The following is a 17,173-nucleotide window of genomic DNA, read 5'->3' as shown; positions in this document are numbered from 1 at the left end:
TGATTTAAGCGCTACTTCACTTGCCAAGGTGGAGTACAGAAATCGAATTAAAGAGTCCTTTAAATCGAAAAAAAAAGTTTGGTCATGTGGACGGAATCCTTTTTTTTTTTTATTATTTTTAAATAACTCAGCTAATTCTGAAATAACAGGCTAGTGTATACCAGGCCATAATCTCAGAGGTTTAGTTTAGAAAGGCTGACGAGGCAGAATGGCTAAAATCATCCAGCAACATCAGTTTCTCCTCTGGCATTTGCTTTTTGAAAGGACTCAGATCATCCTAGTCTTTTCAGTGAACACTGAACAAATCCTGCCTGCTCCCATAATAAGGATAACAAGTGCCACGCGGAGGTGCTCTGCTGTATGACATCTTGATTAACCTGTTTCTGTGCACAAGACATGGAGTGCACACTAACCAGTCTCACTTCCTCAGACTTTCCTGCACTTGTAGTTCAGACAGTCCAAATCACTGCACCAGAATCTCGCTGGGGAAAACAAATTGGAAGAGTTAAGATAGATCACTGCACCAGCCACACATCAAGTTTCTGCTGATGTTGTTTTTAAAAAAAATGGGGGCAAGGGGAAATTCTAACTCAAGAGGCTTTATCCACCATGGAAAGGCAAAGAGTTCGTTTGGGACTTTTAATATCTACTGGCAAATCAGTCATCACTGTATGAAGAATGACAGCCACAATTTGTGACTTGCCGGTGTTCCTAATTTAAATTAAATAGAACAAATGGCTGCCACTATCCCCTTCATTACATAGCTGCAGCGTGTTGAGACTAGCAATCAAGCATGCAGTGCTTAGCCTGAGAGGAAAACCAATTGCATTAAGGGGGAGCATTGTGTGCTGGGACCTTAGTCTACAGCATTGTAGTGGTCCATGGTTTTTACTTTTGCCTCCCCTGTTAAATACCTGCTGTTATATGGTGTATTTCAAAGCTTTATGAAGGAGGTAAATATCATTTTCCCCATTTTAAAGACAGGCAAGCTGAGGCATAGGGAGGTGAAGTGACTTTCCCAAAGTCACACAGTAATCCAGTGGCAGACTCAGGAATAAAATTAAGTTCTCCAGAGTCTCGGTCCTGCTTCTCTGTGGCCTGGTCTACACTTAAAAATTAGTTTGACACAGTCACTCAGGGGTGTGAAAAACCCACACTCCTGAGTGTAGTAGCTAACACCTAACACCCAGTACAGATGCAGCTGGCCCATCATAAGAATGCTTCCATTGACCTAGTATTCCTACACTGACAGAAAAAACCCTTCTACTGATGTAATCTTTGTCTTCAGTATGGTGTCATGTTGGCATAGCTGTGGCACCACGGTAGAGTCCCCTCAGTGGTGTAGATATCATTTTTATCATTCAGTGTTCTGAGCACTTCTTGTGACATTAACATAACGATTTCATACTAAGGGTAGGTCCATACTTACCGGCCGGGTCGACGCGGAGAGTTCGACTTCTCGGAGTTCAAACTATCGCGTCTAATCTAGACGCGATAGTTCGAACTCTGGACGCGTTCCCGTCGACTCCGGAACTCCACCACCGCGAACGGCGGTGGCGGAGTCGACGGGGGAGCCGCGGACTTCGACCCCGCGGCGTCTGGATGTGTAAGTCAGTCGAACTAAGGTAGTTCGACTTCAGCTACGCTATTCACGTAGCTGAAGTCGCGTACCTTAGTTCGACACCCCCCCCCCCAGTGTAGACCAGGCCTTAGTTGCACTGGATATTCATTTGCATTTAGGAAGTGGAAGTCATGCTTCAAATTCACTGATACAGTACAGCATAATCCCACCAGGATTTTGGAAGTTTCTCAGAATTGGATTTATCAGTTGTACAGCTATGATGACTATTCCTGAAGAGACTAGATGCTGATGAGAAGATAAACCTAGCAGTTCCCATCTCATGTTCCTTACATGAGAAATAGCAATGCCAGATTTTGCCCATGGTCATTATTACCTTTGGCAGATATATGGTTCATGTTTGTCAGACAAATTAAACTTCTCTGGGTGTGTAAGAGCATTTTGGACTGAGCAGAAGTGAGCCTCCCATCCCAGATCAACTGACTCAAGTTAGCGGGGCTCCTACTAGCGCTCTAAAAATAGCTGTATAGAAAGTGCTTTGAAGTTACAGCGTGGACTGGAGCTCAAGCTCTGAAGTTGGGGGGAGCTTTAGACCATGAGCCACAACTTCAAACTGTGTCTGTATAGCTCTTTTTAGAGCACTAGTACACTCCCTGCTACCCCAAGTCTGTCAACCCAGGCTGGGAGGCTTAGTCCAAAATGCTCTGTAGACATACTCTAAAGCTTTCATCCACTTTGAAAGTCATTTTCAGACAATACCGGATAGGTATCTTAATCACAAAATGCTGATGGAAGGGAACGTGCAGCTCTTGTGTTTGTTCCTATTTTTTTCCTTTTGGATTGATTCTGAAGAAGAGATCTGTGTAGCTTGAAAGCTTGTCGCTCTCACCAACAGAAGTTGGTCCAATGAGAGAGATTTCCCACCTTGCCTCTCAACTTAGCCATGAGACATGCTCTTATACTTTTTTTTTTTAGAGTAACTATTGCAATCGATGATTTTTTCTACAACTCAGATGAGATTATTTGGTAAATTCCATGTAAATGCATAAGGCCCCATTCTCCTGTACACTGGTTGCACACTCTCAGCTTCATTCCATGACCTTCATCCATGAGTTTCTTCCTCATTCTTCTTTCAAGAAGGTGAAATTTGCCCTCCCAGAGGGTTCGTCCCCCCCAAACCTGCAGCACCATTTTCCACTTGGGCATCATAGCTCATGAAGGAGCAGTGCTGCCAATCCCACAGCAACCCTCCCCCAGCACTGACCACAATTGCCTTTGGAATCCTCAGTGCAAGAGAGAATCCATGCAAGTTACTGCAACCTATCTACAATCACTTACTCTGCTTTGTCCCAGGTACAGAGATAGAGGGGATTATCTAGCAGATTCTTGTCAGCCACCCACTAATGGATCTGGAGTGGCCTTAAATTTGAAGTAAATTCATGCTGCAGAAACCTCACTCCTGCCATTTGCATTCCCAATCCTCCAACCAGAACCACACATGCAGAGTTTTCTTCTGCTGTCAGAAAAGGAAGGGAGCTCAGGAAGCCTTAGTAATTGCAGACTCTGGCATGTTACCAATGGCAGCTCCTCAGGGTAAGCAATCATGTTATCGCTACTGTAGAAAATCTATGAGCATACATTTATACAAGGCCTAGTCACAAACATTTTATCAAAATTCTCCCAGCCCTGTTGGCAGTTCCTGCTGCGCACTCTCAGTTTCTGGTGGTGTTGAAGAAATCTTCCTCTCCAGGTACTCCCTAGACTCATGGGCATGGACCAATGTGCCTCATTTGTACCCTGTACTCATTGGCAAGTTTCCTGCTTCCAAAAACACCTATGCTCTCTAATTTAGAGTTGTTGACTTTTTATTTTATCTTCCTGCTTCCCGCACCGCCAAAATGGGCATCACTAGCTGTTCCTTATCCAAAACGCCTGTAGGTTCTCTTGGCCAAAGTAGATTGGATGCAGTCACTGGTTGGTGACATTTGTTGTTAGAAATTAGTATTTAATAACTAAGCTTGACATATCTGACTGTCTTCCGCCAGTGAACAGTGTAATCGGGGAATGATACAGAGAGACTACAAACAGAGGTTTGACTTTGTGAGCAAATATAATGTGTATACAAACTACTTTTTAAAAATTCTTTCTTTTAACCATTTGACCACAAAGCTCCCACAGTGAGGTATAACTAGTTGCCAGGAGCGGCACCAGCATGCTGATTGATAATTGTGGAGGTTCTTGCAATGTAAGATAGTGCTGAGCCTGTTTCTGCTCCACTTTAAAATCTGCAGCATCTTTGTAGTACCAGAAAAAAAAAAAAAAAAAAGAAGAATTAGATCAACTTTATTCTGGTTAGAAGACAAAATAATAAAGAATTCTGCAGTGTGTCTAATGCAGAAAATCAACATTGATCAAACCTCCCTCAAACTCCCTTCCTTAATGCTGGAGTGACACTGCTGAGAAATCTGCCTTTTAAAATTATATTAACTCTCAATAAAAGAAATGGACAATAACCTATTTTTAAATGAGGAGAGAGGAAAGTTGTGTTTCCTTTTTAAACCTAAACTCACTGCCATTCTTGGCTGCTTCTGCTTTCTTGTTTTGTCATGTCTTAATCAGAATGATCACTGTGTTTAGGAAGAGCATTAGTCTTTAAAGAACTCAGTTTCAGAAGCTCAGAGCACTCACCACTCTTGTTAAAGTCAGTTAGTGTTGCATGTGCTCAGCACCTCTGAAAATCGAACCATAAATTGTCCCAAACATAGAAGACATATGACTTGTGTATTTGTTGATGACTGATATAGATGTTTTCCCCAAGTCAAGGTTGGTAGTGAGGGGAAGCTTACACAATTTCTGACTTTTTTACCATTCTATGGGTTAAGTCTTCAGTGCTAGCAACCTTTACCCTTCATGACCACTGAATAGCCTCTATTAACCAAAAGAAAGGACAACATATTGTTTAGTCTTGTATATTTGAATGAAACTCTCTGCTAATGCACTATAATGTATCTGACCAGAATAGAATTATGTGGACATTGCAAATATATAATTATGTGGCTGACAAATGCACATTTCTAGAAGGCATATGATGGGGAGAATTTCATGATAGTCCTTGACATTTTAATCCTACATAATTATCCTGTAATAATTAGTAGACATTTTGCACAGTTGGAAGGCTGGAGGGCATAAGGAGAAAGTGGGTCTTTGTAATTTCAAATGCGCAGCCATGCAGTGTTGCACAATGGTATTTTGTGCAGGTGAGCATTTGAAGGCAATATTAAATCCAACGATTTATTTGTAAAATTACTATGAGAGTTGGAGAAAAAACACACTGAAATGATTGAAACTACAGAAAAAGGTAAATAATGTTTGATACAAAGGATAATGCAAATTACAAAAAATGAACAGAAAATGGGAACTATGCATTTCCTACCTATGGTGCTGTAGAATATTGAGTAAGATAGACCCATGGAAAAGATTGTTTAAGAAGCAGGACGATATGAGAGAAATATTCTTGATTCCTATCCTACCTCTCTCTGCAATAGGTATATTCTTGATGGATCCTAGCAACTTTTTTTTCATGAGGAATTGGGTGGTCATGACACTAGAGTTGTTTATGGTGGGATTTTGAAAAGTGTTTAGCACTTTTCCATTCAAGTCAATGGTAAAGCTCCACTGACTTCAAAGGAAGCAGAATTAGGTCAGCGCCGAGCACTTTTGAAAACACCACTCTTAAGAGTCTATTTGAGATGAAATCCAGCTCATATTTTCTTCACATTCATATTCATATGCATACCGTGCAGACATTCATGTAGAACTAATTGTCATCTCTCAGAGGGTATGTCTGCCCTTTAAGGTAGCAGTGTGATTCCCACCTTGATGAGACATACCTGCACTAGCTCTGGTTGAGCTACTGTGCTAAAAATAGAGACTATCAATGATAGCACCAGCAGCAGGAGGGGCTAGCCACCCTGAATACATACCTAGCATCTCGGAAGGGTTTGTATGCGGCGTGACTAACACCTCCCTCTACTCACATTGTCACAGCTGGACTATTTTTAGTGTGCTACCTTGATCAGAGCTAGCACAGGTATGTCTGCTCGAGCTGGGAATGACGTACTGTAAACGGGCTACTCACCACCGCGGCGCCTCCCGCTGGTTTTTCCGGGGAATTAGCTCTTTTTCAGCCCGGAGCGCCCTCTGCTGGCCGGTGGTCCGCCTGTTTTCCTCTCGGCCCCGTGTCCCTCCCAGGATCCCGGTGCCCCTTTAACTGGGTTTCCCCCTCCCCGGGGAACCCCCACCCTGCTTTCCCCGCTTCGCCTCAGAATGGCTACTTCCCAGTCGTGCTCTAGCCCCAGCTCCTGGGACAGACTGCAGTATCCGCCTTCTCATCACAGGCAAAGGGGTTTGGACCTGGTGCTCTTCCTACCCCTGGGTCACCCCTTGCAACCCCCAGTACCTGTGGCCTACCGCTAGGCTGCAGCCTGGGGTTTTTCTGGCTCGAGCTCCCTAGCCTGTTCCCAGCCCTGCTTCACCCAGGTACTTTAGCTCTGCTCATAAGCAGCCAGGCCCATCCCTCTCTGAAGGCAGAGAGAGACTGTCTGGGCTCTGGCTTCCCTGCCTTCTTATAAGCCCCAGGGCTTCAGTTTGGGGCGTGGCCCCAGCTGCGGCCACTTCCTTACTCAGCCCAGCTTCCAGAGCCACCCCTCTCAAGCCCTGGCAGGCAGCTTTTCAAGCCCCTCTGGGCAGGAGCAGGGTCCACCCTGTTACACATACCACGGGCGTGTACTTGGCGCGGTTCACCCCTGTCCCAGACACCTGCCCCTTCTGCGGCGTGAGGGAGACCCTGGCGCATGTTTACCTAGAGTGCGCCAGGTTGCAGCCCCTATACCGGCTCCTCACCGACATTCTGTTACGTTTCTGGCTGCACTTTTCCCCTCACCTCCTTATCCATGCACTCCCTATCCGTGGCCCCACAAAGTCGCGGGACCTCCTGGTCAACCTCCTCCTCGCCCTGGCTAAAAAGGCCATCCACGCGACCAGGGAGAGGAGGTTGGCCGACGGAGACTCCTGCAACTGTGGGGCTTGTTTCCGGTCCCTCGTCCGCTCACGTCTCCGGGCGGAGTTCCTCTGGGCGGCGTCTGCTGGCTCCCTTGACGCCTTCGAGGAGCAGTGGGCGCTGTCCGGGGTTCTCTGCTCGGTGTCCCCATCAGGTTCCCTCCTTATGACCCTTTGACCTCACTCCTGTCCCTGTTCTTTTATTAGTTGTCCCCCGCACTTAGTGGGTTTCCGTGGCCCTGTGGATCCTCCCCTTAGGCTGGGGGGGGATCTGTTAGCATGGGGCGGGCTTCCGCCCGCCCCCTCTCCCGGATAACCCAATAGTACACGTAACCATTGTCACAAAGAGAGCTTTACACACAACGTTTATTTCAGTTGAACTGGGTAAGAAGTGTAACTCTGGCAGGGCCAGCCTTGGGGAAAATGGTGCCCTGGGTGAACTTGTGTTTTGGTGCTCCTGGCCCCCATTTCCCCAAGCTCTCATGGGCATAGTGCCCCACATTGTCCCTGCCCCCCATCACCCCTGACCCATCCTGCCCAGACAGAGAGGGAGATGGACCCACCTTGTGCTAGTGCAGGAAAGCTGAGAGATGGTAGTCACTGATAAAATTGAGCATGATTTCAGGCATCTAATCTGAGACATATGCCTGAAATTATTTGTAAAATACATAATAATAATGAATAACCCTTTTTCCCCAACCCATCCTGTGTCCCTTTTCCCCACCCCCCTCCTGCGCCCCTTTCTCCCTTAACCCCTGCACGGTGCCCTCTTTGCCCCAACCCCTGAACCCCCCTCATATACCCCTAACTGCATCCGTATGGGGAAACTGACCCAGATGCACAGAGTGGCTGGTATTGCTGCTCGCTCCCCCCTTAAATGCTGCTCCTCTGGGCCCCCGTAGGTGGCTGGGAGCGGGGGGAGCAAGGAGCAACAGCAGGGCTCCCTGTGTCCAGGTCATTTTCCCTATCTGGGCTTGTCATAAGCAGACAGTTAAGGGTTAATTCCTCTTTTACCTGTAAAGGGTTAAGAAGTTCACATAGCCTAGCTGACACCTGGCCAGAGGAACCCATGGAGGGACAAGATGTTTTCAAAGAGGGAGGAGGGAAATCAGTCTTTGTCTGTTCAGAAAAGTTTGTGCCGGAGTGAAGTATCCAGGAATCAGCCATCTAACATTTCTTAAAAGTAGTAAGTGTTTAGAGAAGGAATGTATTAGATTATGTTCATTTTCTTTTGTGACTTTGTTTTTCATAGTGGGAGAATCAAATTGGGTGTCTTTGCGTAACTAAGGTTTTTGCCAGAGGGACATCCTCTGTGTTTTGAATCTGTTGTCTGGGAGAGCAGCTTGCAGGCTAATCTCACAGAGGTATTCCTTTCGCTTTTTTTTTCTTTAATTAAAAGTCTTCTTTTAAAGAACCTGATTGATTTTTCCTTGTTTTAAGATCCAAGGGTTTTTTGGATCTGGGCTCACTTGGAATTGGTGGGAGGTAAATCAGTCTCAATCCTGCCAGGAAATGGGGGATAAAGACTGGGGACATATTTGGGGGAAGGAAGAGTTCCAAGTGGCTCTCCCCTAAGATTTGGAACATGCTTGGTGGTGGCAGCTTACTGTTAACCTAAGCTAGTAAATAAGCTTAGGGGTTATCTCATGAAGGTCCCCACATCTGTACCCTAAAGTTCAGGGTGGGGGTGACACCTTGACAGGGCTGCATAAGGGGGAGGGCAGGAGAGCAACAGCTCCTGATGCTCAGCTCACAGCACAGCCCGGGTAGGGAAAGTGACCTGGACGCAGGGAGTCCAGGCTTTGTTCCTCACTCCCCCCACACACAACCCATAGTGAGGCACAGAGGAATACTGGAGGGGGCAAGCAGTATATGTGTGCCACTGCTTGCCCACCCCCCACCCACACTCCTCTGCCAGAAAGAAGCAGGGAGAAATCTGGGCACACACCTTCCCCCAACTCGTTGCCTCTGTGAGTTTGTGGAGCTCCTCTGCCTACTGGCAGCATGCATCTCTATGCTGCCGCACGGTGGCCCATGACCACGGCGCCCTAAGCGGTGGGGCAGGTGACCCGCACCTAAGGCTAGACCTAAATCCTGGCCCTGATGAAATCAACAGAAGTTTTGACATTGTCTTTAAGAGGGCTAAAATTTCACTTGAGATGTCCAGAGATGTAGCTTTGCCACTGGTACAGTGGCAAAGTGAAGACAGCACTTAGAAGTAAAAAAGCAATATATCAATAGAAAAAATAGGAAATAGCCCTCCCATTTGTACTCAGTGCATAAACTTAAAGGTAAAGGTCTAAGTTTGAAAAATATATATATATATTAATAAAATATAAACAAATATAAACATCCCCATGGATTTGTACTAATTATGTAAATTGCAACCAACTCCAGCATTAATCATCAAAATCTTTCTTAAAAGCTCTAAATATTTTTAAATGAAAAATATATGCCTCACATAACTTTTTTATGCTAGAAGTTCAGTTTTCTAGAGCAAAGATGTAAACTTTATTCTTTGATATCCTCATTGAGGTATACAGTGTTTCTTTTTCTTTCCTTTTTTTTTATAAATGTCACCAAGGATAAATATATAGAGATGTATTTTTTCACTTTAGATGTAAAATTCATACCTCACTTGTGACTTACGCAAGGAAAAAAAGAAGCTTCATTAAATGGAGCTCCAACTTGTCTCTGAATAGTGATTTGCAGTTTGGGAGCACTTTCCTTTGAAATCATTAGATCTTTGCAGCCAAAGTATTTTTATCTCCTTGAAAAATTCCACTTATTACCTCATCATCATGCAAAAAAATATGATTTTTTAAAAGATGTTTCTTAATGATCTAGGCAATGGCAAAAAGTTATTTTAGTGTTTTCCATACTATAAGCACTAACTTGCTACAGCATGCAATTAAAGTAAATTTTAAAATAAAATAAAATAAATAAGTCTAGTGCAATTTATACAAAGTTTTTGATACATTGACTTGCATATTGAAGTTAACTTCAATACTTTGTGACTTCTTCAGTGTTTCTCTGAAACATATGCTAAGAAAAGTCCTACTAGTCAATGTTATTCAGTTGAACTGGGACTCTATGCTGAAACTAAAATAAAGGGGTCTTTTGCTGTTGATTTCATTTAAATCAGGATTGCAGCCCAGATAACAATGCTGTTTCAAAAATTTTTGCAATCTTATGCACAGTGAAATATTTCCACGTTTCTCCATGCAGTCTTGCTCGCACAGTAGTTGCTGTCAACATTGTATTACACCCAACATGATATAACTGTTTTGAACCCCATTATGGCCTGGTCTACACTGGGGGGGGTCGAACTAAGGTACGCAACTTCAGCTACGCGAATAGCGTAGCTGAAGTCGAACTACCTTAGTTCGAACTACTTACCCGTCCTCACGGCGTGGGATCGAAGTCCGCGGCTCCCCCGTCGACTCCGCCACCGCCGTTCGCGGTGGTGGAGTTCTGGAGTCAACAGGAGCGCGTTCGGAGTTTGATATATCGCGTCTAGATGAGACTCGATATATCGAACTCCGAGAAGTCTATTGCTACCCACCGATCCAGCGGGTAGTATGGACATGCCCTATGAAGGATGAATATGAATTAATCACTAGTGTAGTGGAAATTTGTAGTTGCCTTGTGACCAGTGATCCTGAATGAATGAATGAATGAATGAATGGGAGATCTTTGAGAATTTAATAGATGGCCAAAAAGCCAATATTCCACAAATCAAGGAGCACAGCTTTGGCTGAAAGCCCATGCTGGTACAGTGGCAAAGTGAAGACGGCACTTAGAAGTAAAAAAGCAATATATCAATGGAAAAAAGTGGAAATAGATAGCAATTAATAGACCTTTGATGTTATAAAGCACAGAAAGATGAAAAGGGAAGCTAAAGACATCAGGGAAAAATCCATAGCTGATTGACGGCTAAGATCAATAAGAAGGTGGTTATGGTTATGTATATGAAAAACAAAATAAACCTGGCAACTCTATGAATTATTATGAATGTATGTATTAACACATGTATTAATCTGGTGCACCATAATTTTTGCTGCTGAGCTTGAGATGTCTAGAGCCTGATTTTTTTCATTTGCTAAGCACCTGCAGCTCCAGCTGGAGTTGTGTGTGCTTAGTATCTCTATATATAACTAGCCTCAAGGTAAATGACACAAGTTAAGAAGCCAAAAAATGAGGCACAAAAGTATAATTTTTACTGCTGATGTTTTTCTGTTCTATGCACCAATTCATTTTTCTTGTAAGATTAGTGCAAGCCCTGCAAATTAGATATTATAAGAGAAGTCAGAAGTGTGTATGATTTTAGAGTTGGGCCTAATCAATGAATTATGGATCCAAATCCAAACTCTCCCAAATTTCAGTGGTGTTTATATCCAGCTTTTGACTTGAGGTCTTCCTCTAGTAAATACCCAATAGATATTATATAATTACCGAGACTATGTGGCACAATCCCATTTTTTCATATGTCGTCTCTGTGTCCTAGGAACTTCTGTCAGAAGACCTGAAATAGCCTGGCTTTCAAAATGTTTGGAGTTGTTGTTATAGCTACAATTTATGTTGTATTGCTATACCAAGTAGAATGTATTGAAAGTAGTGGAAAAAAAAGTTCAAAGGAATGAGTGCTGAGTGTTTGTAGTGAAGAGAAATGTTGAATGAGTATAGACATTCTCAAATCTGTTCTTTTGCTCAACATAAATGTTAAAAGACACTTGCTCAGTTTTTCATGATACACTTATTCAGAACACTAAGCTACTTGGGGAAAAAAAACCTGCACTTCAAGAAATATGTCTATGTCACTGAGTCTGAAACTAGGAATAGTGACACCAGTACACGAGTACACTTCTTTTTTAATAAGTGACTATTTTTACCATTAAAAATATTTCTACAAAAAATATCATAGTTTTTTAAAAAATATGGTCACCTTTTATAGAAGGCCCATAAAACGATTGAGACATTTATATTTTATCTGAAATGTGGTAGTAATATAACATCCCATCTGCGTTTATAGACAAGCATAACCCAAATACTTGCCAGCCTATTGTGTTCTAATATCATTCTTGAAAATAACATCATGGGAAGCTGGTAGAGTGGCTGCACTTGTAAAGTTCACCCAGGCATAAGAGATGTTATTTTCTTTAACCATTAAACAAAGGAGCTCAAGGTAACAATAGTAAAACTTGGAGAGCAGATTAAACCCTGCAGAGATCATTTGGAATGATTTATTTAATCTGAATTAAAAGTTAACCTCCCTTGTGGAAGATCGGGATGTCTCCTATACAGAAGCATCACTTAATAGACATTCCCTATGGAATGTGAAGTATATCAAGCAATATATGGGCCTTAATTGTGATTACATTTTATTGCCACTTAGACTATTAAGTACTTAAATTACCAGGTAACAGAATCTATATTCTTAATAGCAGAAAAGTGTTAACAGTAATTCTACTAAATATTTCAGCCCTGTTCCAACAATCTCATGGAGGAAAGTTAATGATCATAATCCAAGTAAAGCCCGTCTGAGAAAGTCCCAAGCTGTTCTTGAAATACCTAATGTGCAGCTAGAGGATGCAGGGATGTACGAATGTAAAGCTGAAAACTCGCGTGGAAGGAATGTCTTCAGAGGACAACTACAAGTGTACAGTAAGTGTGTGTCCAGAAAGTACTATGCAACATTCAGCAATAACTTGTCCATACCTAAGACTGCAGATACACATGAAATAAAACTGCAGCCAATTAAAAAAGAATGGGTTATTTCTTTATATAAAATCAATTTGAAATTATCACTACCTATATTTGTTAGTAAATGACTCATTAAATATTGAGTTGCAAGTAGAGCTGGCTGAAATTTTTTACATTTTCCCTCAGAAATTCAACAAAAATTGAGGGTTTCTTCCCCCAGATTTTTTCCCAGTTTTACAACAGGTTGAAAAGTCTTAAAACCAGTAATTCTTTTAAAAAAATGTTTGCAAAATATTTTACTGTTTCTGCCCCTCTCAAAATTATGCTGGCAATAAAAACTATATACTACACCACTCTCTCATGACTTCTGTATATGATACGTGTAATAGAAAAACTTTTTTAGAAATGTCTTGAAAAGATTTTTTAATGGTTATATTGCAGTTATGTCTTGTATTCCCCTGCCTATTAATCCAAATTACTTTGAGTCTGACTGTACAAGGATCAGAAGGAGAGAACTGCTTACATTCTCAAAAGTCATCGTCAGTGCTTCAGTTCTTGGCACATTCAAAGGGTCTGATTTTCAAAAAGTTCTGAACATCCGCCTTCTCAAAATCAGCCCTTTTAAGGTGTGTCTAGGTGGGCACCCAGAAACTGAAGAACCAAAACTCACTTGTCACTTTTGAAAATTTAGACCAAAATATTAAAAACATATGACCTTATATATAAAAAAAGAATGTGACTGTTGACATAGGTAATGTCTACACTGAAGCGCTACAGTGACACAGCTGCAGTGCTGCATCTGTGCAGCTGTAAGGTTTCAAGTGTAGACAAGCCCTTTATATCTCATAATGTAGATGACCTTTGGGGGCTAGAAGCAAGTGGTGCATGTCTCACTGCAAACTAGAGATCTTCCTTTTTCAAAGCTGGTGTAATTTGATGGAGAAATTACACAGCTGAGAGAGAGAAAAATGTTGTGGAAAGCTGACTTTAAAATATTATTTCAGGAATGGTACATTTTTACCTGTGTGAGAATATCAGATACCTACACAGTGTACGTGTTTAGCAGTCAGGTACCTTGTTTCACAGTATTGATAAATACAGCGTTTTGTTAACACACACTTTTATATCTGTCAGTTATATGAGTTTTCACCACACCTTGAATCATATAGGCATAGACATCAGAGGTGAAAGAGAGGTCATCTAGCAAATCTCTCTGCTAATGCAATATTGTTCCATTCAGTACCTTCTCTAGTGTTCTAGTCTCATTTCAAATGTCCCAAACCTGATATTCAGCCTTAATTTTTCCTTTCTTAATTCCATTCCATTATTCTCCACTGAATAGGATAATCACAATAAATAATTCTTCTATCTTTGGTACTTACATCTTTCAAATATGGATACACTGCTAGGATAGATTAAGTTCATTTTTCTTGTTATTCATATCTTCCAGTTTTCTAATCATCCCTTCCCCCTCTAGCTTGTTGATCGTTTTTTCTGATCGCACCTCAAGCCTATAATGAGTGAGTGTCACAGTCTCATTGGATGAGGCTTCCCCTCTTTTTTCATTCATACCTCCTCCAGCCAGGGCCAAGGACAGTTTTGTGGCTTTTATTATGCACAAGGGTGCTAGGAAGGGCTTGCCCCATCTGTCTCTCAAATGCAGTGGCTTGCACCAGTCTGACTGGGCATGTCATTCATAATGCCATTTCTGCCCTAGTCTTCTGAGGTTTCCACTGAAAACAAGACTCCAGGGCTGGGAACCACTCCTATTTCTTCCACTGACAAGAATACAAAACTTCTCCAGGTATTACAAATGCTTACTGTCAATGGTCTCTGTTTAAGAGTGACAGCCCTTGGTTTTTTAGCAATACCGTTGCTCTTTCTCCACAATATTTTGTAGAGGCACTCATGTTCCGGTACATTTTAGCTGGGTTACAAGATGAGTCCCTGGTTCTCCTGAAATAATAATACTAGCTGTTATATAGCACTTTTCATCAGTAGGTCTCAAAGCAGTCTACAAAGACGGTATCATTAGCTCTCATTTTACAGATAAGGAAACAGGCACAGCAGGGTGTAGTGACTTATCTAAGGTCACCCGACAGGTCAGTGGCAGAGCTAACACTATAAACCCAGATCTCCAGATCTCTACCCACTGATCAGCACTACCACTCTCATTAGCAGGGATGCAGATTCTGTTTCTTAGTAGGAAGTAAGTAGTCTTTGGTGCCCATAATGCTGCTCCTGAAGGTGAGGAATCAGTCTGCAGAGAACATTTCTTACCTGAATAATGCTGCTATCCCAAACCCCACACCATCATGAGTTCTCTCTAGTCCCTTTATGTTTTTGTGATTTCCAAAAGGCTATTTTTCAACCACAGTCTTTTATGGATACTTTACAGGTTGTGTTAATTTGCAGCCTGTGGAGTTACAGTAGAACAAGCTCTCTAATATAAGAAGACCTGCTGCAGATTATTGTATTTTACAGCCTATTGAATATGTGAGGAAAATGTGATTTAAGAAACCAAATGCACAACAGAAATTCACTTACCCACACTAAGGGAAAGGAGACCCAGGCTAAGGTCTGCAAGTGCTTGGGATGGAAAGTAGCACTCATATGATTTAAAGACAAATTGTAAGCACCTACCATAAGTACTTAAATATACCCACAAATCAACAGAGGGTGCAGGAAGTGAAGTCTGCACCCATTGGCCATGGAACACATGATCTCACTCCCACTGGCCCATTCTGGAGACAGCAGCGGAGTCTCATGGATTCTACAAAATCAGAAATCCATTTTCAGGGCTGATTTGTGGGTTTGTGGTTGAGCAGAGTGCAGTTCAGCCACGTTTTACATATGGGAATCTCAGTTTGCTTTGCTTCTGATATTGTTATGGTAGAGGCAAGGTAGGTGTGGTAATATCTTTTATTGGACCACTTCTGCTGGTGGAAGGTACAAGCTTTCGAGCTATGCAGAACTCTCCTGGGACCACACAGCTCCAACAGTACTGCAAACAAAATGGTTATGGTGGGATTTTCTAGTATCACTTTAAACAGAGTTTGCTACTATACTTCTTATTTTAAAATGTACTTAAATTGAATGATTTATAGTAGAATACATTGTCATGTCTCAGGCACCCATGTTTCTGGAATAGGAGATGATTGACTTAGGGTCACGGGCTCATATTTAAGCCATCATTTCTTACAAGAGAGTTGCTTTTGCAGCTTCAGACCAGGTTGCAGCACTAACACTGTCATACTGAGGGTCACACTGATTTACATATGTCCTTAGATAGATACTAGCTTGCTGTCAGTTTTAATCTTACTCAGTTTGCAGTTGCATTTGATCTGGTTCACTAAGGGATATTTTGGGAGTGCCCAGAAGACCAGGTCTGCTTGGCTAGTCTGATGCAATCACAAATTCATTTAATTCTGTTTTACCTAATGCTGACATCCAGCTGTAGCATGATTGTGTGATGCAGCTGATATTTTGGAAATGATCATTGTATTGTCTCAGTGCTTGGCTGAAATTCAGTCCTGAAAATGACAAAACCATTTAAAAATTAATTTAGATAAAACCCAAGATATCCTCAGCAGACTAAATATACTTGCCTGCACGCCATTTTGACAGCTGTGATTTTCCCCAAATCATCTGGTCATCCTGTAATTTGCAGTGACTTCTATTGGGGCTCAAACTGGTTAACAGATAAAAAATGCTTATTTATATGGGGAAAATAGATCATTCCCCTTAGCAAACAAGTTACAGCACTTCACAAATTCTGACTTACTTAGGATCTGTGGAATTTTCCATATGCATTGCAAAAGGATAATTAAATTAGTCATTACTACTCACTTTCTTAGGTTGAGTAAGTTGATGTAGAAGCACAGGAGGAATGCGTTATAGCTTTTCTCCTCTCTCTTCTTTTCTTTTCTCCTCCCCCTCACATTTTCTACCCCTTTCTCCTGCCCCTCATTCTTTCCTACCTCTTTTTATCATCCTTCTTTCATTATTTTGCTTCTATATAGACCTGTTATATCCTTGGGGCAGCCGGTGTAGGAAACAATCACTTGAGGCCAGAGAGCAGGCAGCTAACCAAAACCTCCATTTTATTTACATATATACAGAGAGCTCCTCAGCCGGTTGAAACCGGTTGAGCTAACCCATAATAATCTAACTCAGTTGCCATAGCAACAAAACCATGACAACCAAATACACAACAGACCCACACACCGTGAAAGAGAGGGGAAGGATTTGTGAAATGGGAAAAGAAAGAAATAGTCCAAAATAAATAATATGAAATTCAGGACGGTCAAATGCAAAGTACTTCACTTAGGGAGGAATCAATCAATCGCACAAATGCAAAATGACTGCAGAAAAGGATCTGGGGTTTACAGAGGATCTCTGTGAGTCAATAAAGTAATATTCTTGCAAAAAAAAGAACATAATTCTGGGATGTATTAGCAGGAATGTTGTAAGCAAGACACGAGAAGTAATCTACACTATTCAGCACTGATAAGGCCTCAACTGGAGTATTGTGACCAGTTCCGGGTGCCACATTTCAGGAAAGATGTGGACAAATTGGAGAAAGTCCATATGAACACAACAAAAATTATTAAAGGTATAGAAACATGACCTATGAGGAAAGATTGAAAAAAATGAGTTTGTTTAGTCTGGAGAAGAGACTGAATGGGGACATAAATCTTCAAAAGTTGTTATAAAGAGGAGGGTGATAAATAGTTCTTCTTAACCACTGAGGAGAGGAGAAGTAATGGGCTTAAATGGTAGCATGGGAGATTTAGGTTAAACATTCGGAAAAGCTTCCTGATTGTCAGGGTA

At 41.9% G+C, this 17,173-nt stretch overlaps 1 protein-coding gene across 1 annotated transcript in view; it reads left to right on the top strand.

Annotated features, from left to right (window-relative positions):
- Positions 1-17,173, top strand: part of CNTN5 (contactin 5) — a 1,047,172-nt gene that overhangs the window by 824,202 nt on the left and 205,797 nt on the right. The window contains exon 12 of the mRNA XM_045019421.1: positions 12,120-12,301. Within this exon, the coding sequence (XP_044875356.1) occupies positions 12,120-12,301 (182 nt within the window). The remainder of the gene's footprint in view (positions 1-12,119; positions 12,302-17,173) is intronic.

The sequence above is a fragment of the Mauremys mutica genome, chromosome 1 (genome assembly GCF_020497125.1).
Source record: "Mauremys mutica isolate MM-2020 ecotype Southern chromosome 1, ASM2049712v1, whole genome shotgun sequence".
NCBI classification, from domain to species: domain Eukaryota; kingdom Metazoa; phylum Chordata; order Testudines; family Geoemydidae; genus Mauremys; species Mauremys mutica.
Note: the sequence above shows the minus strand (reverse complement) of the source record. Positions and strands in the feature narration are given on the sequence as shown.